The sequence below is a fragment of the Heloderma suspectum genome, chromosome W, assembly GCF_057233095.1.
Source record: "Heloderma suspectum isolate Gila_16-S chromosome W, 16-S_ref, whole genome shotgun sequence".
Lineage (NCBI taxonomy): Eukaryota > Metazoa > Chordata > Lepidosauria > Squamata > Helodermatidae > Heloderma > Heloderma suspectum.
The window spans coordinates 57157685-57184360 of record NC_139475.1 but is presented as its reverse complement, the minus strand read 5'-3'; the positions used below and the strand labels follow the sequence as shown (position 1 = coordinate 57184360).

The 26676-nt window shown below is 46.2% G+C and overlaps 1 protein-coding gene and 1 long non-coding RNA gene across 6 annotated transcripts in view; one reads left to right on the top strand and one right to left on the bottom strand.

The window, feature by feature from the left end:
- LOC146334049 (polypyrimidine tract-binding protein 1-like) overlaps positions 1-16207 on the bottom strand; it is a 57551-nt gene extending 41344 nt beyond the window's left edge. For 3 of the 5 annotated variants that reach the window (XM_084825102.1, XM_084825106.1, XM_084825105.1), the window contains exons 1-2: positions 16099-16207; positions 2828-2858 (exon numbers count right to left, since the gene is read on the bottom strand). In XM_084825102.1, the coding sequence (XP_084681228.1) occupies positions 2828-2858; positions 16099-16106 (39 nt within the window). In that variant the 5' untranslated portion in view covers positions 16107-16207. Of the gene's footprint in view, positions 1-2827; positions 2859-4743; positions 5080-16098 lie in introns of all 5 variants that reach the window. The other 2 variants (XM_084825103.1, XM_084825104.1) reach the window with 2 other exon arrangements.
- LOC146334047 (uncharacterized) overlaps positions 15648-26676 on the top strand; it is a 74214-nt gene continuing 63185 nt past the window's right edge. Inside the window, exon 1 of the long non-coding RNA XR_014786418.1 lies at positions 15648-16020. This is a non-coding gene — a long non-coding RNA (uncharacterized LOC146334047). The remainder of the gene's footprint in view (positions 16021-26676) is intronic.

Sequence of the window (26676 nt, the reverse complement as noted above, 5' to 3'; positions counted from 1 at the left end):
CAGGTAAGTCTCGTCCCGGGGGGGATCTGCGGGGGGTGGGGTGGCAGGCCATTCCGCGATGGATTTCGGGGGGCCAAATGCACTGGCATTCGGCCTCACCAAGATCCATCATGGAATTCTCTGACATCCTTACATCGATGCTGGCCATTTGTCCATAACGTTACAGACTGTACTCTACTAGGGATAAGTTGGTGATAGGTAGTAGTAGTTCTGGTATTTCCCTTGGATGCTTATAAAATGTCAGCTCAAATCAGACATCACCATGGTTTGCCCTAGCAGTGAAGCCAAGCCATAGTTTGAGCTTCTAAATGTACAAACAAACCATGATCTAGAGCTGCTTCTCTGCTTGTTTCCCACATGCTTAGAAAACCATGATTCAGAGCTGCACATCTACTTTCCTTTTCCATTTGCACACCACTCCTGTAACTATACTGCAGCTGCCTGTGGAGGCAAAGCTGTAGCAGCCACTCCAGTTCGGCAATGGAGACATCACAGCGAACTATATTTATTTATTTATTTATTTCATTTCTATACCGCCCAATAGCCGAAGCTCTCTGGGCGGTTCACAAAAATTAAAACCAAACAACACACAATAAAACAATTTAAAATATATAGAACATTAAAACCACAATATAACAATACAACCACAATAAAACCTAGCACCAGTGCAGGAGTTTAAAATACAGATTTAAAACAGCAAAGATAAAAATTTAGAAAGCTAAAAAGCCTGGGAAGATAAAAAGGTCTTCACCTGGCGCCGAAAGGAGTACAATGTAGGCACCAGGCGAACCTCACTAGGGAGCTCATTCCAGAGCCGGGGTGCCACAGCAGAAAAAGCCCTCCTCCTAGTAGCCACCCGCCTCACTTCCTCTGGCAGGGGCTCACGGAGAAGGGCCGCTGGGGATGATCTTAAGGTCCGGGCAGGCACATATGGGAGGAGGCCATCCTTCAGAGAACCTGGCCCCAAGCCGTTAAGGGCTTTGAATGTTAACACCAGCACTTTGAATCGGGCCCGGAAATGGACTGGCAGCCAGTGCAGCTGGAAAAGTACTGGCGTAATATGAGCTCGCAGGCCAGTCCCTGTTAACAATCTTGCTGCCCTATTTTGGACCAGCTGAAGTTTCCGGACCGTTTTCAAAGGCAGCCCCACGTATAACGCATTGCAGTAATCCAGACGAGAAGTTATCAGAGCATGGATAACTGTAGCTAGGCTATCTCTGTCCAGATAAGGGCGTAGTTGGTATACCAGCCTAAGCTGATAAAAAGCTGTACTATAGCTTTTTAGTTATAGTTTAGGAACTATAGTTGAGCTTCCTTTACCACAGGTTTAGCTTGATGTCTGAACTGAGACCATGTGCGTGCTTCTGGAGCAAAGCACAGTTCCTTTGCAAAACTCTTTGTGTCTGGGATAGGCAAAGTGTCCTTTTGACATCCTCTGGACTGCCTTAAATTCCATGGGATAACAACAACTTTCCTCCTCTTGTGTGGAGAATTGCAACAGATTAATCCCCACAAACAAGGCCGTGTCATCTGTACAAATTTAAAGCACCATACTGAGGAAGTTAACACAGGAGTACAGCTAGATAGCATCACCGATGCAATGAATATGAACTTGAGCACACTCCGGGAGAGAGCGCAGGACAGGAAGGCCTGGTGTGCTATGGTCCATGGGGTCACGAAGAGTTCATGACTGAACAACTGAACAACAACAACAACAACAGTATTTGCTGGTTGAAAACGTACAGAGGTCTAGGTGTTTCACTTGGCAGGGAACCTTTTATTTTACATCAGGGAAGCAGCTGAAAACACCCCATTTGCAATTTGAGGAGATATGGTTTTGCCTATCACCTCATTACTGCTGCAAGTGCAGATCCAGACTCAAATATTACAGAACCAAATTAGGAAAGTTTCTCTTCAGTTTCTAGACAGCAATCTGCTCCCAACAAGGATTTCAGAGTTTAGCTGCTGCAGATGCATTCAAAACCCAATGGGGAGTTTTGCAGAAAACAGATGTCTCCTCATATGTAGGGGAACGTCAGCTGCATACCCTACCTGTTTCCCATATTTTCAGACTGCAAAGGGGCTAGTCAACACCCCTCTGTGTCAGCACATGTGGCTCACAGATGTGGCCAAGCCTGCTACAGCAAGCCCACCAAGAGCATGCTTTCATGCAGCCTTTGAACTGAAGCTGCAAGCTGAGAGTTGGAATTCTTTGACTCGCATTCTTGACCTGCAGCCTGAAGCCATAATTGCTGTTCCCATGGCAAAAATCCTGACCTCCTTACAAAACCAGGTCTATCCAGCCAGGCAAAGTGAATTGCTCTCTACCAGGGCTCGCAACCAGAGTACAATGAAGCACATTGCAGAGCCTGTGCCATTTCTATAGTAGTATGCAGATATTTCAATCTCTTTGCTTACTACAGTAGAGGGAGCTCAGGCACAAATTTCAGGTTGGGCTAGTTTTTCAAAGGCCAACGTTTGCCATGAAGCACAATTCTTCCTGGATTGCTGACAAAGTTAAAAGAAATCTAATTCCTAGGTTAGGCACTAGCAAATATTTTAACAGCGTGAATGTTGTTTTCTTAGTATTGGGCCAGAATGGAGAAAATGGAGGCACCATCCTAAAATATTTGCACACCTGGGAAGCATGGTACCTTGGATTTTTCCAGGACTAAGCAGCCCCTCCTTGTAATCAATCTATCCACAAAATCAACAGTGCTTTTTCCTCTCTAGTCAGATGTTGGCCCCATCTCCTTGTTGTCTTAAGAATGTAACGGCTTATAGTACATATTTGGTGAAGCAATAAAAGCAAGAAAGAAATGCCTACCTTTGTACCAACTGTTATATCTTGGACAATGCTGTAAGGGAAGGAGAAGGGTTACAAAATTAGATTGGTTTGCACATATACCCAGGACAGTTGATTAAAAGAAAGGTAACATACAATTACTGAGGTAAGGAAGAAAACTTTTGTGCTTAAAAGAATGGTGGAGACAAAGAGCCAGAGGTATTCAGAAATTTAGTGCATAAGAAGGTGCATTTCTTCCACCAACAAAGCACATCATAAATAAGGAAAGAAGCCTGCTCTTCCTAATAATGCAACACAACCAGACTTCAGAGTACTTCCAAGTCAGAGGACAGTTGTGCTACATGCAGCCACATCTCAGTCTGTAAAAGCTACATAGTGCCATTTATCCCCTCAGTAACTTAATCACTGTGAAAACAAGAGACTTTGTTGCATACCCTAAAGACTAACAAATTATTCTGAAATAAGCTTTCATAGACTATAGCCCACTTCATCAGATGAATGGACTATTATGGAGAGTTTCAGGTTCAGAAGGAAAGTAAACACATTAAGTACTGACAATGACAATCACATTATTAACAGTGGTCATTCACAGTGCAGTTGTTGCTTGATAACACAAATATCCTGGCACTCGGTAAGCCAATTAACACATGTAGTGTGATAAAAATCCTTTCAAGCCTTCCTCAACCTGCCCCCCCCAAGGTTTTTGACTACAGCTCCCAGCATTCTTGACCACTGGCCACACTGCCTGGGGCTGATGGGACATGGCATCCAATACATCTGGAGGGCACCAGGTTGGAGAAGGCTGCTTTAAAGTGCCACAAGACACAGTTTTTACTGCAATAGATTAACAAAGCTACCCTATAGAAATTCATCATTGCAAAAGTATAATAGGACCCATTCCAAACAGCACTCCAACCTCTACCTAGCTCTATCAAGTTCAGAAGAGTAGGCTCTTGTATTTGATTGTTTATCCCATAACAAATTAGTTTTTAAAGATGCTATAAGGTCTGTTAATTGCTGCAGACATACAAAACTACTCTTCTAGAATCTGGCCCTGAAGTCCAATTAATGGGGTTGGGCCTATCTCCTATCCCATGCATCAAGGAAAATATCCTTTTGATTCAAGCACCTTTCCAGCCCTTACTGTTAAGCCTGCATTCCCCAACTCATGGGGCTTACAACTGTCCCAACAGATTCTACCCTCCCTTCTCTAGTCAAACATTCTCAAGTCCACAGTGCTGCTAGAGGGCAGGGAGAGTCCATACCCGCCTAGGGAGGCCCACCTCAACTATGCCACCAAGAGCCAAACGCCACCATCCTCCCCGCAACTGCCCTGTTCCTTTGACTTAATCAGCTTGGTTCACTACAGTCTGACTTCCTACTATAAGGATGTTGTTGGAGGGACTCGGGCCATGAGTCACTCAACCTTAACTTGAAGGGTTAATATGTACCGAGTCAGGTGGGAGGGGATCTCTGGGAAACCTAGAAGGGAACTTTGCTCTCAGTAAGAAAGCTTACTGCAGATGGATTTGTCCTACTTTTCTAAAGGGACGAATGCCAAATCTCCAGAGAAGGAAGGTTGTGGGACAATGCCAGGGTGAGGAACTTTATGTATGAGATTGCTGGCAGCAGAAAAGAGGCCAAGAGAGAAGACCACACACTCCATGACAATTGCATCCACCTCTTGCACAGACGCATAAAGCACAGAAGCATGGAGGCAGTGAAGGAGTTGGTCACCAAGGCACTCACAGCAGACTTACAGATCCCAGCGTGCAAGTCAAGGATGAGCTGTGTGCGCTGCATCAAGACCAAGTCCATGTGAGCCCCACTGCCCCAGGCAAGCGAGAGCAGAGCTAAAGAACCACTGGACCGCATCCACTGCGACCTCTGTGGACAGATGGAGGCGATAACCCCTGGAGGGGTCAGTAATTCCTCACCTTCGTTGATGATTATTCCAGGTTCACAACAGTGTACATCATCCAGCGTAAGGACCAAGTACCGAGCAAGCGAAAAGAGTTTGTTGCAGCAACAAAGAACGAATTCTGCAAGACGCTGGGCGCCATTCGTACCGACAGTAGAAGATAGAAGTGTATCTCTGGGCCCAAGGCATCACGTACCAAAAGACGGTCAGCTACTCGCCGGAGCATTTATCCCAGCAAGTCATTGGTTTCCCTTGTACCAACTGCCTACGTGTTTCTTCCTTAAGCCAACTTTTGCCATGTCATCATAAGCCCAGCAGTTCACAGCTGGCACTACATCTGATTCAAGAATGGCTGTAAGAAGAGCTAAAAGTTAGCAGCATTCATTGTTACAGACCATTAAAAAGAAAAAAGAAAAAAAGCACAGGTAAGGAATGCAGGATTTTATTATGTTTTAATAAATATCCCACTGGTGTTTGGAATTGCCTGCAGAGACAGATGGGTTTTCTTGATATCTTGAATGCAAACTCAAGTGGAGTAATTAAGCCCATCTGTGTAGTAGCAGCAAAGCCCAACCAAGGAGTTGTTTTACATCACCCCTTCAACATCCAAATTATATAAGGACTAAAAAATATGCTCCTTCCTCCATTCAGGAAACTAAAAGCTGTTTTGCTCCTGTTAATCAGCAGAAGGAAACTCCCAAGGAAGCCAACCAAGCAGGCACTCTCAAAAGTTACCTCTGTGAGCAAGGACTCTTATTTCCTGTTTCAGGAAATATAAGGAAAACTTTACATGAAGAGGTTTTACTTGGGACAACAGGGTTAACGTGATTCTAACCAAAAAATTGTTAGTTTCTGGAAAGCCTCAGCAACTACTAAGACACTGACAGCCATTTAGAAAGTATTTTCAGTTTATGACTTCCCTGCTATCAGCTCAATGAAGACTCCCAGTTTTTATGTAGTTTCACCTGCTCTAAGGCACATAAGCAAGTTCCATCAAAACACACAGACTTATTTCCTGTGGATGGGCTAGGCCTGAGACAAAAAACCATGTAATATGCAAACTGTGCCAGCCACAGGAACTTTGCATGTATCAGAAGCCAAGGTTCAGCATCTTGGCAGGAATATAAAATGCAAGCTAGCTAGAAACTGAGTTCCAACAGGAGATTCCACATTTCCCCTCTCAACAGGGGAGCAAGTATCACTTACACTTTGAAAGAAGGGTGACCCAGATACAAAAGCAGATCTGTCAACAGTAATAACTTAAACCTACAACTCTTTCAATATATTAGTTTGCATGAGGCTGGATGCACAGGACAATAAAAGAATACCTCTACAACTCTTTCACATTACAACTATTATTCGATTTCTCCCCGCTCCTTCTACTTCCACTTCGCATCTCCAGCATTCAAATGGCAATACTATCATACCTGAATTAGTTTTTGTCACTAAAATCTCTCAGATAGTGGTGGGTTGCTATGTTTTCAAATACCATCTACTAATACACAAGAGCTAAAATCATCTGTTGAGTGTTCAAAACTGGATGCTATTTTAGTAATCTAGTGATGTCTTAAAGAGCTCTCAAGATTGACAGTACTGAGATGGTTGGAAACAGGTACTTCTAAATGGAGAAGCAGATAGAGCTATTTATTATGTAGGATGGATAACCTCTATCCATAACCTACTGGTCATGTTCTAGCAAGCATGATCCCGGTCACATTTACTTGGAGATATTTTATTATTAAGTGAATATTACTTCCATGTGTGATTAGGATTGCTACATAAAGCAGTATTAGCCAAATAAGAGCCATTATTTAAAAAAAACTTTAAATTTTTTTAAATTTAAAAAAATTTAAATTTTGCAGCAGTGGCAGGGGGAGAACAGAACATCTAGGAAAAAACCCATCAATAGAGAAGACTAGAGGTTAGAAGCATCTGACTGATAAGAGAAAACTTGATTGCAGCATCCTGTTGTGGCATCAGGGCTGAAATAGTCTCATACATCCAGTCAGCCTGACATTTAACAGGGGCACTAACACAAAGGAATTGATCTTTTCTGCTCTGTCGACAGCTGGGCAGCTTGGTCATGGTAACAGTAGACCCACTGAAGTCATTGAGATGTTAGTCATGGCTAACTTCAGTCTCACGGATTTTAATAGGTCTAGTCTGAGCATGACCAAGTCTGGGTCTAACCCCATGATGTCTAAGAAGCTAGACCCAGGAATACAACGAAAAGTTGTTTGAACCACACACTCATGCAGTTTTGCAGGATGACAAAGCAACACTTACTTCAGAAGCCTAGCCTTGCAGCTAGGCTTCTGAAGAGACTGCCTGGGTTATTGCAGCATAAACCCTTATGTGGGCCAATAAGGTATACTTCCATCAGATGCAAAAATACTGACCTACCTCACAGGGTTGTGGTAAGGGTTACTAAGATTCCATGAGGAACACTTAGCTGTTGTGCAATGCCAAGTACCTGGCACTGAACACAAACACAAGCTCCTGCCATCCCCCTTTGCCTTCTACAATGTTTGTCCTCAAGGTCACTTTTAAGTGACTTAATACATAAAAGCAAAGCCACCTCCCTGGACACACACTGCTCTCCACACCCAGGTAACAAGCCTCCACCCATCTAAGCCTGCAGGACAAGTCTAGATTTCTCATGCAAAATGTAGGAGGAAGCGTCTCCTGCCCCAGATGTACGGAAGGAAGCGGTGGGGGCAGAACAAAGCCCCCCACGAAGCATTTTTGCAATGTGCAGGAAAGCAGATGAGAACTTTTCCTAGCACCCACAAAATTCCATGACAATGGTATTAAGGAAACATCCAAGGCAGGTTAGGTTGAACAGTCAGAAATTAAAGCACATCACGGCTGTGGGAGAGACAGACAAAACTGTGGCTCTCCCCCCAAAAGAAAAAAGGATGCATTTATACAGACTGAAAGTTGGAGAACAAAGAAAATACACTAAGCATGCTCAGAAACCAATTAGATGAGATGGCTAGATGGCCTTACTGATGCAATGAATATGAACTTGAGCACGCTCCAGGAGAGAGCGGAGGACAGGAAGGCCTGGCATGCTATGGTCCATGGGGTCATGAAGAGTCGAACACGACTGAATGACTGAACAACAACAACGCATCAACAGTCTTATCAGCACAGAGGCCTTATTATCTTTAGGGATGAGTTACTTTGCTGGATAGGAATTTCTTGCTTATGCGCAAGTTACGATGACCTTCTCATGGTCAGACACACACTCTCAATCCCATCAGTCACCCTGCCTGAACCTAGAGATGTCAGAGAATTCTGCCACGGAAGCCGTGGCGGAACAGCTCCCCCCCCCCCCACCCATGGAATCCCCACAGGGCCGGAGCTTACGGGGCAGGAGGTCCGGCTGGTCTCCCAGCCGGCCGCTGCTGGGCTGCTGCAGCTGCAAATGGCAGCCATTGTAGCCGCTGCCATTTGCAGCTGCTGCAGCTGCAAATGGCAGCCATTGTAGCCGCTGCCATTTGCATCCTTGCAGCCAGCCGTGAGAGGCTACATAAGTATTTACGTAGCCTATCACAGTAATGGCAGTCATGCAAATGGCGTAGCAGCCACCATTTGCATCCCTGCTCTTTGCCGTGATAGGCCATGTAAATACTTACGTAGCCTACCACGGCTGACTGCAAAGCATGCAAATGGCAGCTGCTACGACAGCCACCATTCGCAACCACAGCAGACTGGCTGCGGCAGGCCCCAGCCAGTGGCTCTGTGGAGCCAGCAGGGGAAGATTCCGGGAGGAGGAACAGAGCGCCTCCCCTCCACCGTGGATTGCCTGGAGCGGAGCCAGGTAAAACTTTCATATATCCCTACCTGAAATAAGCTACTTACAAGGCCTAGTCAGGCCTACCTTCACAAGGGTTAATGGGGAAGGTACTCCATAGCAGCACATCAAGGGCGCAATCCTATGCAGACAGATGTCAGCCTCTAAACTCGGAGACTGGCGACTATATTATTTATTTGTTTATTAAATTTCTTAAATGCCGATCTGGCCAGTCACCCGGCCAATCTGGGCGATGTGTTGTTGTTCAGTCGTTCAGTCGTGTCCGACTCTTTGTGACCCCACGGACCATGGCACGCCAGGCTTTCCTGTCCTCCGCTCTCTCCCGGAGTGTGCTCAAATTCATATTCATTGCATGGGTGATGCTATCTAGCCATCTAGGAAAAGAGCTTCGGCTATTAGGCAGTATAGAAACGAAATAAATAAATAAAAATAAATAAATAGATCTCATCCTCTGCTGTCCCCTTCTCCTTTTGCCTTCAGTCTTTCCCAGCATCAGGGTCTTTTCCAGGGAGTTTTCTGTTCACATTAGGTGGCCAAAATATTGGAGCTTCAGCTTCAGTATCTGTCCTCCCAATGAGCAGTCAGGGTTGATTTCCTTTAGGATGGACTGATTTGACCTCCTTGCAGTCCAGGGGACTCTTAAGAGTCTTCTCCAGCACCACAGTTCGAACGCACCAATTCTTCGGCGCTCAGCCTTCCTTATAGTCCAGCTCTCTCACACCAAACATTGCTACTTGGGAAAACCATAGCTTTGATTATATGAACCTTTGTTGGCAAGGTGATGTCTCTGCTTCTCACTATGCTGTCTAGGTTTGCCATAGCTTTCCTCCCAAGGAGCAAGCGTCTTTTAACTTCATGGCTACAGTCACCATGTGCGGTGATCTTGGAGCCCAAGAAAATAAAATCTGTCACTGCTTCCATTTCTTCCCCTTCTATATGCCAGGAAGTGATGGGGCCAGATGCCATGATCTTAGTTTTTTTAATGATGAGTTTCAAACCAGCTTTTGCACTCTCCTCTTTCACCCTCAACAAGAGGCTCTTGAGATCCCCTTCGCTTTCTGCCATTAGGGTGGTATCGTCTGCGTATCTGAGGTTGTTGATAATTCTCCCAGCAATCTTAATTCCGACCTGTGATTCATCCAGCCCAGCGTTTCTCATGATGTACTCTGCATATAAGTTATGTTGCAGAACCCAGAGTCAGAGAGACCACGGAGTGAAGGAAAAAGAGTTTATTTAACACGCGGGCTTAAGGCTGGAATCATTTCCAAAGAGCCAAAAGCCCCGAGGGACATCAATACATTGCTTTTATAGATATGGTGATACACAGACGACTTCCCCCCCACCCCTTCTCTTGCAGTTGGCTCAGTTGTTTATGGTATAGGAAATGGGTCATAGGGTACGATAAGTGAAGAACAGGAGCATAGTATGCAATAAGCAAAGAACAGGGACATGATATACAATTTGACTTAACCTCAGCCTGGCAGCTAAGTCAGGAAGTTTCCACATTGCTATTTTCTTGCTAAACTATGGTAGCTCAGCAAGAACATGAGACCACTTAGTCTGACCCCCCCGATATGGCTGCTACAGTTAAATAAACAGAGCAACAATATGCAGCCTTGTCGTACTCCTTTCCCAATTTGGAACCAATCGATTGTTCCATGTCTGGTTCTAACTGTTGCTTCTTGTCCCTCGTACAGGTTTCCCAGGAGACAGGTAAGGTGGTCGTACTCCCATCTCTTTCAGAATTTGCCACAGTTTGTTGTGATCCACACAATCAAAGGCTTTAGCATAGTCAATGAAGCAGAAATAGACTTTTTTCTGGAATTCTCTTGCTTTCTCCATGATCCAGCGAAAGTTGGCGATTTGATCTCTAGTTCCTCTGCCTCTTCGAAACCCTGCTTGTACTTCCGGTAGTTCTCGGTTCACATGCTGCTGAAGCCAAGCTTGCAGGATTTTGAGCATAACCTTGCTAGCATGTGAAATGAGCGCAATTGTGCGGTAGTTTAAACACTCTTTGGCATTGCCCTTCTTTGGAACTGGAATGTAAACTGACCTTTTCCAGTCTTGTGGCCACTGTTGAGTGTTCCAAATTTGTTGGCATATTGAGTGCAGCACTTTCACAGCATCATCTTTTAGGATTTTAAATAGCTCAGCTGGAATATGGTCATCTCCGCTAGCTTTGTTGATGTCAGGGTGGACACTGAGCCCATAGAATCCCAGAGTAGTTCTGATTCTGAGGTGGAGCAGCCGCTCCTGGGAGAGGAGCGCGCTCATCCTTCTCAGGGCCAACAGCTAGAAGAGATTCCACCCACCGGCATTCCTGACATAGATAGCGGTCCTGGGAGTGAGACAGCACTGGAAGAAGACTTGCTGGATGCGCGACGCCAACGCAGGGAGCGGCTCCAAATGGAGGGCGAGGAAAGGAGGCGTAGTGCCCGGTTGGCACGTGGGCAACCGTTGCGCCCAGAGGATCCAAGAGAAAAGGGGAGGGACTCTCCCTAGCACATACGTTCAGGGTCTGCCAGTGATTCTCCTTCCAACGGGGACCAACTGTTCCAACTTAGGGCATAGGTACTCTGCTGCTCATAACTAGATGGTAATAGTAGAGTTGTTAAACTGTAAAAAAGGAATAAAGCTTTGAAAAGAATCCCTTTGTCTGTGTCTGGACTTGGCTACTGGATTAGATTGAAAGAGGCCGCCAAGGATCCCTTGACAGTTGTTAGCAATGCTTCCTAAGGCCCACTTGACTTCACTCTCTAGGATGTCTGGCTCAAGTTCAGTGACTGCACTATCATGGCTATCAGGGACATTCAGATCTTTCCTGGATAGTTCTTCTGTGTATTCTTGCCACCTCTTCCTAATCTCATCTGCTTCTCTTAGGTCCCTGCCTTCTTTGTCCTTTATCATGCCCGTCTTTGCATAAAACGTTCCCTTGAGATCTCCAATTTTCTTGAGGAGATCGCTAGTCTTTCCCATTCTGTTTCCTCCATTTCTTTGCATTGTTCATTTAAGAAGGCCTTCTTGTCTCTCCTTGCTATTTTCTGGAGCTCTGCATTCAGTTGGATGTATCTTCCCCTTTCTCCCTTGCTTTTCGCTTCCCTTCTTTCCTCAGCTACTTGTAAAGCCTCCTCAGACGGCCACTTGGCTTTCTTGCATTTCTTTTTCTTTGGGATGGATTGAGTTGCTGCCTCCTGAACAGTGTTACGGACCTCCATCCAGAGTTCCTCAGGCACTCTGTCTATCAGGTCTAATCCCTGAAATCTATTCCTCACCTCCACTGTATATTCATAAGGGATATGATTTAGGTCATACCTGAATGGTTTAGTGGTTTTCCCTACGTTCTTCCATTTAAGCCGAAATTTTGCAACAAGAAGCTCATGATCCGAGCCACAGTCAGCTCCAGGGCTTGTTTTTACTGACTGTATAGAGCTTCTCCATCTTTGGCTGCAAAGGACATCATCAATCTGATTTCGATAGTGACTATCTGGTGATGTCCATGTGTAGAGTTGCCTCTTGTGCTGTTGGAAAAGAGTGTTTGCTATGATCAGCCTGTTCTCTTGGCAAAACTCTATTAGCCTTTGTCCTGCTTCATTTTGTACACCAAGGCCATGCCTGCCTGTTATCCCGGTGATTTCTTGACTTCCTACTTTAGCATTCCAATCCCCTATGATGAAGAGGACACCTTTTTTGGTGTTAGTTCTAGAAGGTGTTGTAGGTCTTCATAGAACCGATCAACCTCAGCTTCTTCGGCATCAGTGCTTGGGGCATAGACTTGAATTACTGTGATGTTGAATGGTTTGCCTTGGATTCGTACTGAGATCATTCTATCGTTTTTGAGATTGTACCCCAGGACTGCTTTTCCCACCCTTTTGTTGACTATGAGTGCTACTCCATTTCTTCTAAGGGATTCTTGCCCACAGAAGTAGATAGGATGGTCACCTGAATTAAATTCGCCCATGCTTGTCCATTTTAGTTCGCTGATTCCCAAGATGTCAATGTTCAATCTAGCCATCTCATGCTTGACCACCTCCAGCTTACCTTGATTCATTGACCTTACATTCCAGGTTCCTAAACAATATTGTTCTTTACAGCATCAGACTTTCTTTTCACCACCAGACACATCCACAGCTGAGTGTCCTTTCGGCTTTGGCCCAGCCGCTTCACCCTTTCTGGCGCTACTTGGAAATTCCCTCTGCTCTTCCCCAGTAGTATACTGGGCACCTTCCGACCTGCGGGGCTCATCTTCCGGCGTCATCTCTTTTAGCCCTGTGATACGTTCCATGGGGTTTTCTTGGCAAAAATACTGGAGTAGGTTGCCATTTCCTTCTCCAGTGGACCACATTTTGTCCGAACTCTCTGCCATGACCTGTCCGTCTTGGGTGGCCCTGCATGGCATAGCTTATGGCTTCACTGAGTTACACAAGCCCCTTCGCCACAACAAGGCAACAGTACAATTTAAACAGTAAAATTATATATTAAAACATTATTTAAAAATACCCTAGCACACCTAAAAATACCCTAGTTTTCAGTACATGCACTCAGCAACCTTGGTCTCCCGGAGAGGGGGTCTGGTAAAGACCAAGGACTCCCAGTAGACAACAGCCACTCCCCCTCCCCAATCTCCAGCCCTCAGCTGCTGTGCATACAAAAACCCAGCTGGGCACATGGCCCCCAGAGTTGGAGTAGCAGCCTCAGCCAGCCCGGTCTCCATAATGCATGCCAGGTCCGCACCCTCATCCAGGATTATGTCATAGATGAGGGATGTTTTCTGGGTAACAGACCTGGCATTGCAGAGCAGCAAGCCAAGGCCAGAAGATGGAGTCATGCCTCCCCCAGCCATCCTTTGGCTCTGGGCAGGCCCAGAACAGGGAACAGATATTGCACATCTCTCCCTTGTTCCCCTTACCTGGCATGGCCTGCCCTCAACGCTCCGCCAGCACCTGCCACCCAGCCTCTGTATAGTCTGGCCCCCAACACCCCCCACTGCCTCCATCAGGTGGACACATGGCCCCCTTGCTTCCACCTATCAGGCAGGCTACCCACCCCTAAAAACACAACAACGCTCCCCCCAAAACCCACGCCCTACTAACAGTTAAACAAAAGTCAAAACAAAACATCCCCTTTACCAATACTGGCTCTACCAAGCCACCTCAGCCAGCCAGCTTATATGGTCCCTCCAGGAGGAACAGGTGGCGGCAGTCAGCAGCAGCTGGCTCAGTACCTGGGGTACTGACTACGCTATGCAGGGAGGCTGGAGCACAGAGATGATCGTCTCTGTACTCTGTGGCCATCCTACATCTTCAGCTAGATGCGTGATTTTGTGCATCTAGCTGGGTATTTCAGAGTAGGGGAGGGCAGTGCATAGGAAGCCTTGTAAAGAGGCTTTCACTGTCTCCTTCACTCCCCTCCCCTGGGACCACCCCCTTTTTGCCCTCTCTGCGCTGTTCCCAAGCGCAGAGCTAAGGAACCACACCAGCTACAAGGGGGCAGAGAGCACAGTTTCTGGGAACTGAACTTGGAGCTAGGGCTTTGACCTTGGTTCCCAGAAACTTGAAAAATCCTATGGCCCTCTAGACAGTGTCTAGTAGCCATAGGATCGCTCCTTCCACCACCTTTCATAACCTGGCAGACAAGTAAATAAGTAGTCGAATACCTAAAAACATTTTCAGCCAAGTACAGAGGTGTGGGGTTTAAGAGGACTATTCCCACATTCTACAGGAATATACTTTTTACCAAAGGAAATGTACCACAGAATTATTTCTTCCTCTCAGGCATCCTCCTAGGTCTCTACAAGAGCAAGTCAATTCACATGCCCCAGATGCTTGTGATATGCAAGATGCTCAGATAGGAATAAAAAGGCTATATGACAGGTGCACCTGCAAGGAAGTGATGGGGGAAATCCTTCTCCAGGTACGAGGAGCAAAGATACTAGAGGCTAACAAGGAAGATCATAGAATAGTAGGGTTGGAAGGGACCTATAAGACCATGTAGTCCAACACCCTATGTTGTAAGATGCTTCTTACAACACAGCTTTGCAAATGAGTCCACAAGTTATTTGCAGGTAAATGAGTCCAGCTATTTAGATATACTTATGCCAGTCATTTGTGGCCTGAAAGAACAGATTTTGTCAACTATTGCAGCACGTTATCTGGACACACTATATACTTGTGACCACACAAGTGATGAGATGAAGGCATATTACAAACCTGACAAGGCCAATAAATGGTCTTCAGGAAAGCATGGAGATCAAGAATCTCAAATTATGGGCACACAGGAGAAAAGGCCCTTGTTTCTAAACAAGGACAGAAGGAGGGAGAAGAACACCACAAGTGACTAGGGGGGAAAAGTTAGAAGAACGATGCAGCACACCTTGGAGCGCAAGCCAATAGGAAAGGGGTGCTTAGAAGCATGGCAACTGAAGTAAAGGCATTCTCCCCCAAAGCTGTAGTGCAGAGAAGGGGAGAGATTCACTCTGCACCAGGCTAATTGGAATGCTACTCTATTATGAGTGAGCATTAAAGGAGGGGGGAGCGTAAAGCCTCAGCAGACTTTATCCTTCCACCCAGTTTGTACACATTTGGCCCTTTCTGCCTTCAACTAGAGAGAGAAGAATTCTCCTGGGAGGGGGGGATATATTTGCAGCTGTTAAAAATTAACATTTATTCCTGCAAACCACCCAGATACCTTTTGTTATAGAGCAGCACAGAAACCGTATATAAAAGAGCAAACCTCCCCCTCCCTCGTGGCTCACGTGTTTGTCGACCTTTTGTCACTTCCTCATCTTCTCCACCGCCAGCCACAGCTTCCCTTTTGTCTTAACCTCGCCAAGAAGGAAAAAAACAGCGAAACAGTGGGGGCAAAAGATACACAGAAAGAGAAGCCCTTGGGCTAATATCGGGGCGTCGGGAAAAAAGGGGAACAAGGCAAAGAAATGGAGGGGGCGTGGCCAGAAGGAGAGCACGAGGAGAAGCGATGGCCGCACCAAACACCACGAGAGAAAGTTCCCCCCAAAAATGGGGGGAGAAAAGAAGCGACAGAAGGAGGAACAAGAGCCTTTCTTTTTTTCCCAGGCAAGCCGCGCGGGGGAGGGGGGATGCAGCCTCCTCCAACCTGGCTGGGGATGATGAGAGGTGTAGTCCATCACACCAGGTCGGAGAAGGCTGGCTTAGAACGTTGCTGGGCGAGATTGGGAAAAAGCGCGCACGCGCAGAGCGTAGAACCTAGGAATTAACGCAGGCGCGCGCTTCCGAACTTTTCGAGGTGACGGCGCACGCGCCCTAGGGGGAAGTGGGGGATTTTGAGGGGGTGCGCGCACACCCGTCCGTCACGGGACCAAGCCCGAACTTTTCGACGTCCGAGAGAGGGTGAAGGAGCACAACGAGGCCCAGCGCCGTCCCCGCACTCCCCCTCATAGAATCCGGTAACTCGCGAGGCGGCCTCCCGTCCCATGCCTCCCGCACGCGACGCAGCCAGGTAAGCCCCCCTCACCGCCCTGAGGTAATTTCTCCCCCATCCCGTCCCTCAGCCCGCCATCGCCCCTTCTCCGCTCACCCGTCCATGGCACACAGAGGCGACACGAAAGGAAGCGGAGTGCAGGCCCTGGAATAGCAGGAGCAGCCGCAACGGCTACGTGTTATATAGACTCACAAAATGGCGGCGCGGGCAGGACCCGCCCTCCGCCCCATCTCGGCGCTGAAGCCCCGTTGGCTGCCTGGGCTGTCGCTTTGATGAGGCGGGCAAAGGAGCCTCGCGGCATCGCTAAAGCGCGCCCAATGGGAAGTTTTCATTGGCTGAAACGAACTGACAGGGCGGGCTCCGCCTCGATTGTCCGCCGTGGGACGCGCGGGGGCCATGTCGAGCGCGGGACGTGAAGGCTGGGGGGCGGCCATTTTAGAAGAGGGGAGTTTTTAAGCCCTCGGCCGTTTTGAACATAGGCTTCCTCGATCACCTTTGTCTCCGGGGGTGGGTAGGGAGCAGCCACCATGTTGGGTATGGGTAAATGAATCCCAGAGACATCTAGTGTTGAAGCCCGGGGTGAAGCCCTCGCGGTCGTTTTGAAAGTTGGCACTACTTTGTCCATAAAGGGTTCAAAAAGCAAATTTTATGTGGTGACAATTAAAAATAAATAAAAAGGGGGTGAGTGTTATGTGACTCAGATAACTTTTGACTTTGTTATCTGAATCCTAACAAAGCTTTCCTGGGTATTTTAACAACTCCTTCACTTGTTTATTTTCTGGATCTTATTTGCTAAATACATTATTTGATTATGTATATGTGAAATCAACACATATTCGTCCTCTGTTTAGCCCATCTCCCTCTGTCGCTTCTCATACGTACAATTTTAGGCTGCCTTGGGGCAGATACCTCTTTTTTTTTTTGCTTTGCAAATCCCTTTGTGCACATAGATGGTGCATTGCTGTTATGTCCAGCATTTAACCCCCACTTTTAAAACAAATATTCAAGGCAGCTTGCAATTAAAATAAAACAACACAAAATAATAAAAGCAACAAATATTATGTGCTCTGCACTTGCCTCAGTGGTGCAACGTTTCCAAAGATGATCTCTATATATCTGTTACAGATATCTGAGCTCTATATACAGCCTGGAGCTGACATGGCACCACGCACTCCAAGACCTTGTTCAAAAATGGTGCATTTGAAACTGGGCAATAGCTTTCCGTAGCCAAGGTTGGCTTTTTCAGCAGTGGTATACAGCCAGGGCCAGAAATATTGGAACAAGGATAACTGTTTTGGCAGTTGGTCTCTGCACACCACCACACTGAAGTTGAAAGGAAACACACCCAGGTGGGAGCAAAGTCAGAACTTTCAGCTGTAATGCAAGGGGCTTGACAAAAGTGGGGCACTAACCATTCAGTGCAGTGGCATACACACACACCCGTTGTTGGGGGCTCATAAGTAATGGAATGAATGGCTGACAAGCAGCTGCATGGCCAGGTGTGGCCTGTTTCCTGGGTACCCCATGACCAATCCAGCAGATGAAAGCCTGGAGGTGGTTCTGAGTGTTACATTTGCATTTGGTAGCTGTTCACTGGAACTCTCAACATGAGGTCCAAAGAGGTGTCCATGCGAGTGAAGGAGGCCATCATTAGGCTGAGGAAACAACATAAACCCATCAGAGAGATAGTAGAAACAGTGGGAGTGGCCAACACAACAGTGTGGAACATCTTGAAAAAGAAGGGATTAACTGGCAAGCTCAGCAACAGCAAAAGGCCTGTCAGACCACAGAAGACAACTAAAGCGGATGACCGCGGAATGCTGCTCATGGTGAAGAGGAACCCTTTCACAACATCTAGCCAGGTCAAGAACACTCTTGCGGAGGCAGGCATGTCACTGTCAACATCTACAGTCAAGAGACAGCTTTATGAATGTAAATACAGAGGCTTCACAACAAGGTGCAAACCACTGGTGACGCTCAAGAACAGACAGGCCAGATTAGCCTTTGCCAGCAAAACTTAAAGAAGCCTGCCCAGTTCTGGAATAAGATTCTTTGGACTGATGAAACCAAGATCAACTTGTACCAGAATGATGGGAAGGGAAAAGTATGGAGAAGGAAAGGAACAGCTCATGATCCAAAGCATACCACATCATCTGTCAAACAAGGTGGAGGCAGTGTTATGGCATGGGCATGTATGGCTGCCAATGGAGTGGGGTCACTGGTGTTTGTTGATGACCTGACTGCTGATAAAAGCTGCAGGACAAATTCTGAAGTGTATAGGGCTATACTTTCTGCTCAAATTCAGCCGAATGTTGCCAAACTGACAGGACACCGCTTCATATTGCAAATGACCCCAAAACGTACAGCAAAAGCTACCCAAGAGTTTCTCCAGGCAAAGAAGTGGGATGTTCTTCAATGGCCAAGTCCGCCACCTGATCTCCACCCAATACAGCATGCTTTTCACTTACTGAAGACAAGCCTGAAGGCAGAAAGACCCACAAACAAGCAGCAGCTGAAGGCAGCTGCAGTGAAGGCCTGGCAAAGCATCTCGAAGGAGGAGACTCAGCATTTGGTCATGTCCATGGGTTCCAGACTTCAGGCAGCCATTGACTGCAAAGGATTTTCATCCAGGTATGAAAGGTGATCCTTAAGTTTGAAATGATGTTGGTTTGTTCCATTACTTATGAGCCACCAACGATGGGTGTGTGTGTATGCCACTGGCTGTACTTCCTGAATGGTCAGTGCCCCACTTTTGTCAAGCCCCTTGAATTACAGCTGGAAGTCCTGACTTCGCTCCCATCTGGGTGTGTTTCTTTTCAACTTTAATGCAGTGGTGTGCAGAGGCCAACTGCCAAAACAGTTATCCTTGTTCCAATATTTCTGGCCCTGACTGTATACCACTGCTGAAGAAGCCAACCTTGGCTACGGAAAGCTATTGCCCAGTTTCAAATGCACCATTTTTGAACAAGGTCTTGGAGTGCGTGGTGCCATGTCAGCTCCAGGCAGTTAAATAAATATATATATATATATATATATACACACACACACACACACACACACATTAATATTAATTCAAAATTCCTCCCTAATCCCTCCCCCAGCTCATACAGTTTCAGGGGTCTTCTCCCCTCCTTTATTTTGTATTCCAGGGAAATATATTAAGGGCGCAATCCTAAGTAGATAGGCGGCCGCCTCCGACCTTGGAGGTGACCACCTATCCAAACCAAGGCAGGAGAGGCACAAGGAGATCGTTCCCTCCACCTCTCCTGCCTTGCTCTTTTTCACTAGACAGCCGTTTTCGGCTTCTAGCAGTGGGGGAGCTGGCTGGGAGAGGAAGCTCCGCTCTCCCTGCCCCGGAACGCCCCCAACCCTGCCCCTTTTCAGTCGCTCCGCATTTGTCTTCCTTGGAGGCAGCGCGGAGGAGTGGGGAGGTAGGATTTCCAGGAACCGACCTCAGAGCGCGGGCTCCAAGATCTGTTCCCGGAATAGTTCATATCCTGTGATCATATGATTGCTCTCAAATTCATCCTGTTTCATTCCTTTATTGTCTTCTTTTCATGAGTCCCACAGATGTCTATAAGCTTCTAATAAGGCTGTTCCATTCGACTCTTTTTGTCATAAAGTCTATATATTTTTGCCAATTCTTCCTGAAGGTGTCTCTTATTCATTCATTCATTCATTCATTCATTCATTCATTCATATGTCCCAGATTTTCTTTTCCACTAAGATATTGTCAGCATCCGGGCTGTCTTCCATTTGCTTGCAATTAATTGCCTTGCAGCTATCATCAAGAAACCAATTAATGTTTTTTTCTCTAATCTCTCTATTTTATTTCATAAACGTATTCAATAAAGCTAATTCTGGTGTTTTACAAATCTCTTGATCAGTAATTCTTTTTCTTCAAATATCTTGTCCCAGAATTTTCTAACCCTCCTACATTCCCACCACATATGTATTTGAGTACCATTAATTCCACATCCTCTCCAACACAAAGGTGATAGATTCTTACACATTTTTACTAACTTCACTGTTGTCAAATACCACTTCTGAACCAACTTTAATCCACCTTCTTTTATTTTGGTGGATATTGCTTGAAAGGGAAATCTATCTAAAAGCTGTTTCCAGTCTTCTTCCTTTATCTCTTCATCAGTATCTCTTTCCCATATCTGCTTTCATAGAATCATACAATAGTAGGGTTGGAAGGGGCCTACAAGGCCATCAAGTCCAACCCCCTGTTCAATGCAGGAATCCAAGTCAGAGCATCCCTGACAGATGGCTGTCCAGCCTCATCTTGAACGCCTCCAGTGTGGGAGACCCCACCACCTCCCTAGGTAACTGGTTCCATGGTCGTATTGCTCTAACAGTCAGGAAGTTTTTCCTGATGTTCAGCCGGAATCTGGCTTCCTGTAACTTGAGCCCATTATTCCATGTCCTCCACTCTGGGATGATCGAGAAGAGATCCTGGCCTTCCTCCCTGTGACAACCTTGAAGAGCACTATCCTATCTCCCCTCACTCTTCTCTTCTCAAGGCTAAACATGCCCAGTTCTTTCCATCTCTCTTCATAGGGCTTTGTTTCCAGTCCTCTGATCATCTTTGTTGCCCTCCTCTGAACCCTCTCCAGTTTGTCTGCATCCTTCTTCAAGTGTGGTGCCCAGAACTGGACACAGTACTCCAGATGAGGCCTAACCAGTGCTTAGTAGAGGGGAACTAGTACTTCCTGGGATTTGGAAGAGATGCTTCCATGAATGCAGCCCAGAAGAGCATTGGCCTTTTTTGCAGCCACATCACATTGTTGGCTCATATTCAGCTTGTAATCGACAAAAATTCCAAGATCTTTCTCGCTTGTAGTGTTGTTGAGCCACGTATCCCCCATCTTGTAACTGTGCATTTGGTTTCTTTTTCCTAGGTGCAGAACTTTGCATTTATCCCTATTCAGTGTCATTCTGTTGTTTTCTGCCCAGTGCTCCAGTCTATCCAGGTCACTTTGAATTTTGTTTCTGTCTTCCAAAGTATTAGCTATCCCGCCCAATTTCATGTCATCTGCAAATGTGATCAGCATTCCCTGCACCTCCTCCTCCAAGTCATTCATAAAAATGTTGAAGAGCACTGGGCCCAGGACTGAGCCCTGCTGTACCCTGCCGGTTCCCTCTCCCCAGTTTGAGAAGATCTCATTGATAAGCACTCCTTGAGTCCGATTCTGTAGCCAACTGTGGATCCACCAGATCGTTGCTTCATTTAGCCCACTTTGAGCTAGTTTGCTCATCAGGTTATCATGGGGCATTTTGTTGAAAGCTTTGCTGAAGTCGAGGTATATGAAGTCTACAGCATTCCCATGGTCCACAAGGGAGGTGACTTGATCCAAAAATGAGATCAGATTTGTCTGGCAGGATTTGTTCTTGACAAATCCATGTTGGCTTCGAGTAATCACTGCATTGTTTTCAAGGTGCTTCCAGATGGATTGCTTTATCATCTGCTCCAGAATTTTCCCAGGGATTGATGTCAGACTGACTGGTCTGTAGTTCCCAGGTTCCTCCTTTTTACCCTTTTTGAAGCTAGGGACAACATTAGCCCTCTTCCAGTCATCCGGCACTTCCCCCGTCCTCCATGATTTCTCAAAGAGAATAGACAGCAGTTCTGAGAGTTCTTCTGCCAGTTCCTTTATTACTCTAGGATGCAGTTCATCTGACCCTGGAGATTTGAACTCATTCTGTAGCAGCCATATCGGGGGTCAGACTAAGTAGCCTCATGCTTCATGTTCTTGCTGAGCTCTTGCTCTCTGAAATATATGTTTGTAAGATGACGAGACACAGGAATTTCTTATCTTGTCAACAAAGGCTAAGGTCATAGAATTGTATATCTTGTTCTCTGCTGTTCTCTTCTGTTCTCTGCTTATCATGGCTACCCTATAACCCATTTCTTGTATTATAAACAATGGTGCTAGGAGAAGAAATGTTGAGGACTGCAACCCCACGCGGGAGGGAGAGGAGGAGCCGTTTCCTATGTGTCACAATATCTATAAAAACAATGTGCTGATGTAAATCGGGGCTTCTGGCTCTTTGGAAGTGATTCCAGCCTTAAGCCCGCGCGTTAAATAAAGAAACTCTTTTTCCTTCACTCCGTGGTCTCTCTGACTCTGAGTTCTGCAACATAAATGGTGCCGTGACTCGGATGTGGCAGGCTCTGAGACAGAGAGGTGGCAGTTGCCTGCTCTTAATCGCCGCACCGGGAGGGAGGGCTCGGCGCATGCCTCCCTTTCTTGGCGCCACCGACCTTTTTGTCGGGTGAACGGGAGAAGGCCTGCGCCGGGACCGCCCAAACAGCAGCGAGCGGCAAGAGAACCTTGGGAAGCGGAGGAAGGAACTTGAGCCCTGCCCATACTGCAGCTGCAATTGAGTTGAAACCCACATTGGAAGCCTTCAGGAGAAAGGCAAGTATATGGAGAAAAAAGAGGGCCCCGCCTTCGGGAGAAAGGCCACTGGGCAGAAAAAAAGAGGGCCCGCCTTATGAAGAAGGCCAGTGTTCGTATATGTATACAAAAGGTGACCCACCCGATTGGGGGTGGAGGGGGGACTTGATCACTCCCCCGAGCAGGCACTAATACTCAGCAAGGCGCTGAGGAAACTGCTTCGCTCTAGTGGAAAAGTGGGAAAGTGGGTGGCAGGGACATATGAATGAAGTGATGAAATTGATGATTGTGTGAGTGGCTACTGCGGTTTCTGTTGCATACCGTCAACCGTCCGGGTGCCCAGGCCAGGAGCAAAGTGCGTGGTGTGAAATTCCTCTTGTGCCGGTCAGTGAGAGCCCTTACTCACTGACCAATCCCCTTCCCTCTTTGTGTCCGTCTTCATCTTAGGAGGGAGGCTATGGGAGGTGGGGGAAGCAAGACTTGCACCCCCTTGAGATGTATGTTAAAAAAAAAGGAAAAATATTTTTTTAAAAAGGATTCAGAATAGAGAGAGGAAACAGCAAAAAGCTCAAGGTCGAGCTGAGAGAAAAAAAAAAGAACAAGATCTGAGGCTGTTAATTAGAGAAATGTTGCAGGACAGCCTGGCTTTTAACGAGGCGTGGGAGTGTGAGGCCGAAGAAGTAGCCGTTAGCCTGGCGCGCCGAGAGGGGGGGCAGGAGAATTGCCCACAACTTTCTGAGTTGTGCAACATCATCACCTCGCCTAATTGAGATGAAATCCCTAAGAAATGGAAACTGAAAATGAAGACCCAGAAGATGAAGGCGCAAAATGGAGAATAAAGGTGAAGAATCAGCCCCCAGGGCACAGGCTAGACCCCTCTTCGAGTGAAAAGTGTGCCATAAGACTGTCCCAAGGCAGAATGAAGCGGAAAGACCACGATGAAGATCTCTGTCAAGGTAGCCGTGTTTAGCTTTGAACTGTCCTAGAATTTCATAGAGCCTGTAGACCATCAGCTATATGATTTCTGAAGAGCGTAACCGTTAAGCTTTTGCCGTGGCATTCCCTGCAATGAAGAAACCTCACTGATTCCAGTGTCCAGTGTTAGACTGCCTGAGTGTGTGTGCTAAGAGACCGAGAAACCAGACAGCATGTTCCTGGCCAAGCCAAAATCACGCTACTACCATGCTCCTGGAAGCGGCAATAAACTGTGTAAGCTGGGAGACCCAACCTGATTGAGAAGAAAGGAAGATATTGGAGTAACTGTCTTAAAAAAACAGTGAGATCTGTGTAGCTGGCTGGCTGACGCTGTCAGTAATGTTACAACTTTAAATTAAGACTGTTTTCCTGTTTGAGACCCCAGCGAAGAAAGCTGACCTGAGTTATTTGCCAAAGCAAAGATTTGGCTGCCCTGTACCTCATCCTGTCCTGTTTTGAGCTTGGGATTTACAAATACAAACAAACTGGAAAGCTTGCCTTTGAAGTCCTGCAAATCACCCCACCGCCTCCCCGAAGAAGATTAATGGCTGCCTGAAAAATGCAAGTATAGATGCCCATCACCCCCCAGCGTCCTGAGTTTCGGCACTTTGCTTTCATGTACCAAGTTGAAGGGGAAGAGAAGAAAAGGGGGGGGGGGTGATATTGTAAATCCCTGGCTAGCTTGTCTAGTGATAGATAGCCCCGAGAGCTCCCCCCCCCCAATTGCTGGATCTGCTCCATCATGCCTTACCATGCAAGAAGTGTTTTCCATTCATTGTGTTAAATTGCAGAAAAGGTTTGTTGTGTATATTTTATGATTTCTTAAGTATCATAAAATATATGTGATGTTTGCAGATTAGTGTTAGTTGCAACTCCAAATGATACTGAGTGTGGTTCCCAATGGATGACAAGAGAAAAGACAAAGACAAGTAGAGAAAGACAGAGAAATAGAGAAAGTGGCAGACAGATAGAGAAGGGGGGAGAAGAAAGAGAAGGCAAGAGGCAAAGAGAAAGAACATTTGTAGAGAAGAAGCGTGGCCATAGTTGCCCCCAGGGTGAATTAGAAGCAGCTGATTGTGCCTGGAGCTTATTACCTGGGGTAAAGTAGCCACAATAATGTAATAGTTCTTTAAGATGAGAAAATGTAACTAGAAGGAGAAGAAGAGCCTATCCCAAATGTGTGTCATTGGGACTAGTGTAGGGCAGAAAGGTTTAAGTAAGTGAGTTTAACTTGAAAAAGACAAATAAAGAGACAAGGCTGGTGCATGGAGCAGAAAGTTTTATGTAAAAAGTTTGAAACATGATCTGCAATACAGGCAGATCAGCAAGAAAAAAAAAGCAAAAGAAAGAGAGAGAAATTTCTCTTCCCATATTAATGAATGAAAGTGCTTCCCAAGCACTTTGGGAAGCGAAGTTTGTTTACAGGAAGCTGTGCCTGAGAACCAAACACTTCTAGCCTATGCTGAAAATGCTTGCTAGTGTTGTGCTGCCTCATGGGTAACATGTATGGTATAAAACCCATTTAGCCCAATAGCTCGTGGTTCAGAGAAGCTGTCTGATCCAACCATTAGGTATGCCTGTGTGCTGTAAGTTACCCAATAAAGTCTCCTTGTAAGTAAACACCCCCCCCCCCCGCTGGAATCCCAAAACACAAGCGGGGCTAGAGCGCCTCACCCAGTATCAAGCCCTGCTGTTAGAAGCCATGAAGGCAGGTATGAAGAAGTCAGTTAATATGACCAAAGTGTCTAAAGTGCTGCAAGGTGCCACCGAGGCCCCAGAGCTTACTTGGAGCGTCTTTTAGATGCCTATCGCCAGTATACCCCTCTCGACCCAGAGGCCCAAGAAGACATGGACGAAAAAATAGAAGAAGACCCAGCAGAGGCAGAGGATTCTTAAGAAAGAACTAGTGTGCCCAATGTGAACAAGATAGACATTGGTGGCGTGAATGCCCAAATAAAATGAATCAAATACACAAAGGAGAAAACCAAAGGAGCCAGAACGGGCGAGAGAGAAGACAGCTTGAGAGGGGCTGTGACATTGACTGTGAGGGGCCGTGACATTGACTTCATGATTGACACTGGGGCGGCATCAAGAGCAAGCAAACGCTAGCCTTAAACAAGAAGTCCAAACACTGGGCAAAGTTCTTCAAGCCCAGCATCGCTTTGTCTTAGAAAATAAGCCCAATTCCCATCACAAAAGTTCATCCTTTCCAACCAGGAAATGAAGTATGAGTTAAAGAGGGAAAAAATAACCCTTTAACTCCCATGTGGAGAAGACCAAAAACTGTCATACTTTCCACCCCCGCAGCTATGAAAGTAGCTGGAGTTAAACCCTGGATACATTGGACACGAGTCAAGAGAGCGAGGGGGGCGGGAGTAGACTGTAAACAAAAATCCTTTGAAAGGATTTCTTTCCTTTTCAAAAATCCTTTAAAAATCATTCTGAAAAAGCAGTAAGAAGACTCAGGCTAGACCTTACTGTGGGCACACTGGGAGACTGTCCGCCCTGCATACGGTCAGACCTGCAACTGGGGAGAATTGAAGAAGCGGACTAGACCCTACTGCAGCTTGCCAGGTGAATAGCTGCCCAGCGTACGGTCAGATCCCAAAGAAGATCAAACATGCGTGTTGTAGTGTTAGTAGTGTTGCATTGTGTTTCCTTAATAAGGTGCGAAAAACGGGGGTCTGCCCTAGAGAGGGAAATCTGTCCCAGCGATTCGCTGATAATTACTGGCTTCACCTGGCTAACATCACTGGAGTAAAACATTTTTGTTTGCCAAGAGATATACCTGCAAACAGGCTTTTTTTTAATCTTTTTCTCCTCCATCATTTAATTTGACTAATAATAGTAATGCTGTAGATTTCAAATCAATAATCTGCATGCATAATATAGTGGCTGACATAACAATAAGAAAACAATTGGCTAAATTGGTTAACCCCTTGGCTTCCAGATCTTAGCTGGCTTAAAGCATTGTTCATCCTAATTCTACCAGTGTTGTTCATAGAGATACTGTTATGCCTTTGCATTCCTTGTCTTATGCGCTGTTTAACCAATCTGTTTTATGTTTCGGCTAGTAAAACTGCCGCCCTCTACGCTCTAATAGCTCAACAAGATATTAAGTAAGAGGGTTGCTATAAGAGTCCTGTGTTATGCTTCGCAAACCAGAATGTCTATTTGCGTAATGAAATGCTATAATTGTAATAAAATTATGCATTTAAGGGGGGAATGTAGCAGCCATATCGGGGGTCAGACTAAGTAGCCTCATGCCTCATGTTCTTGCTGAGCTTTTGCT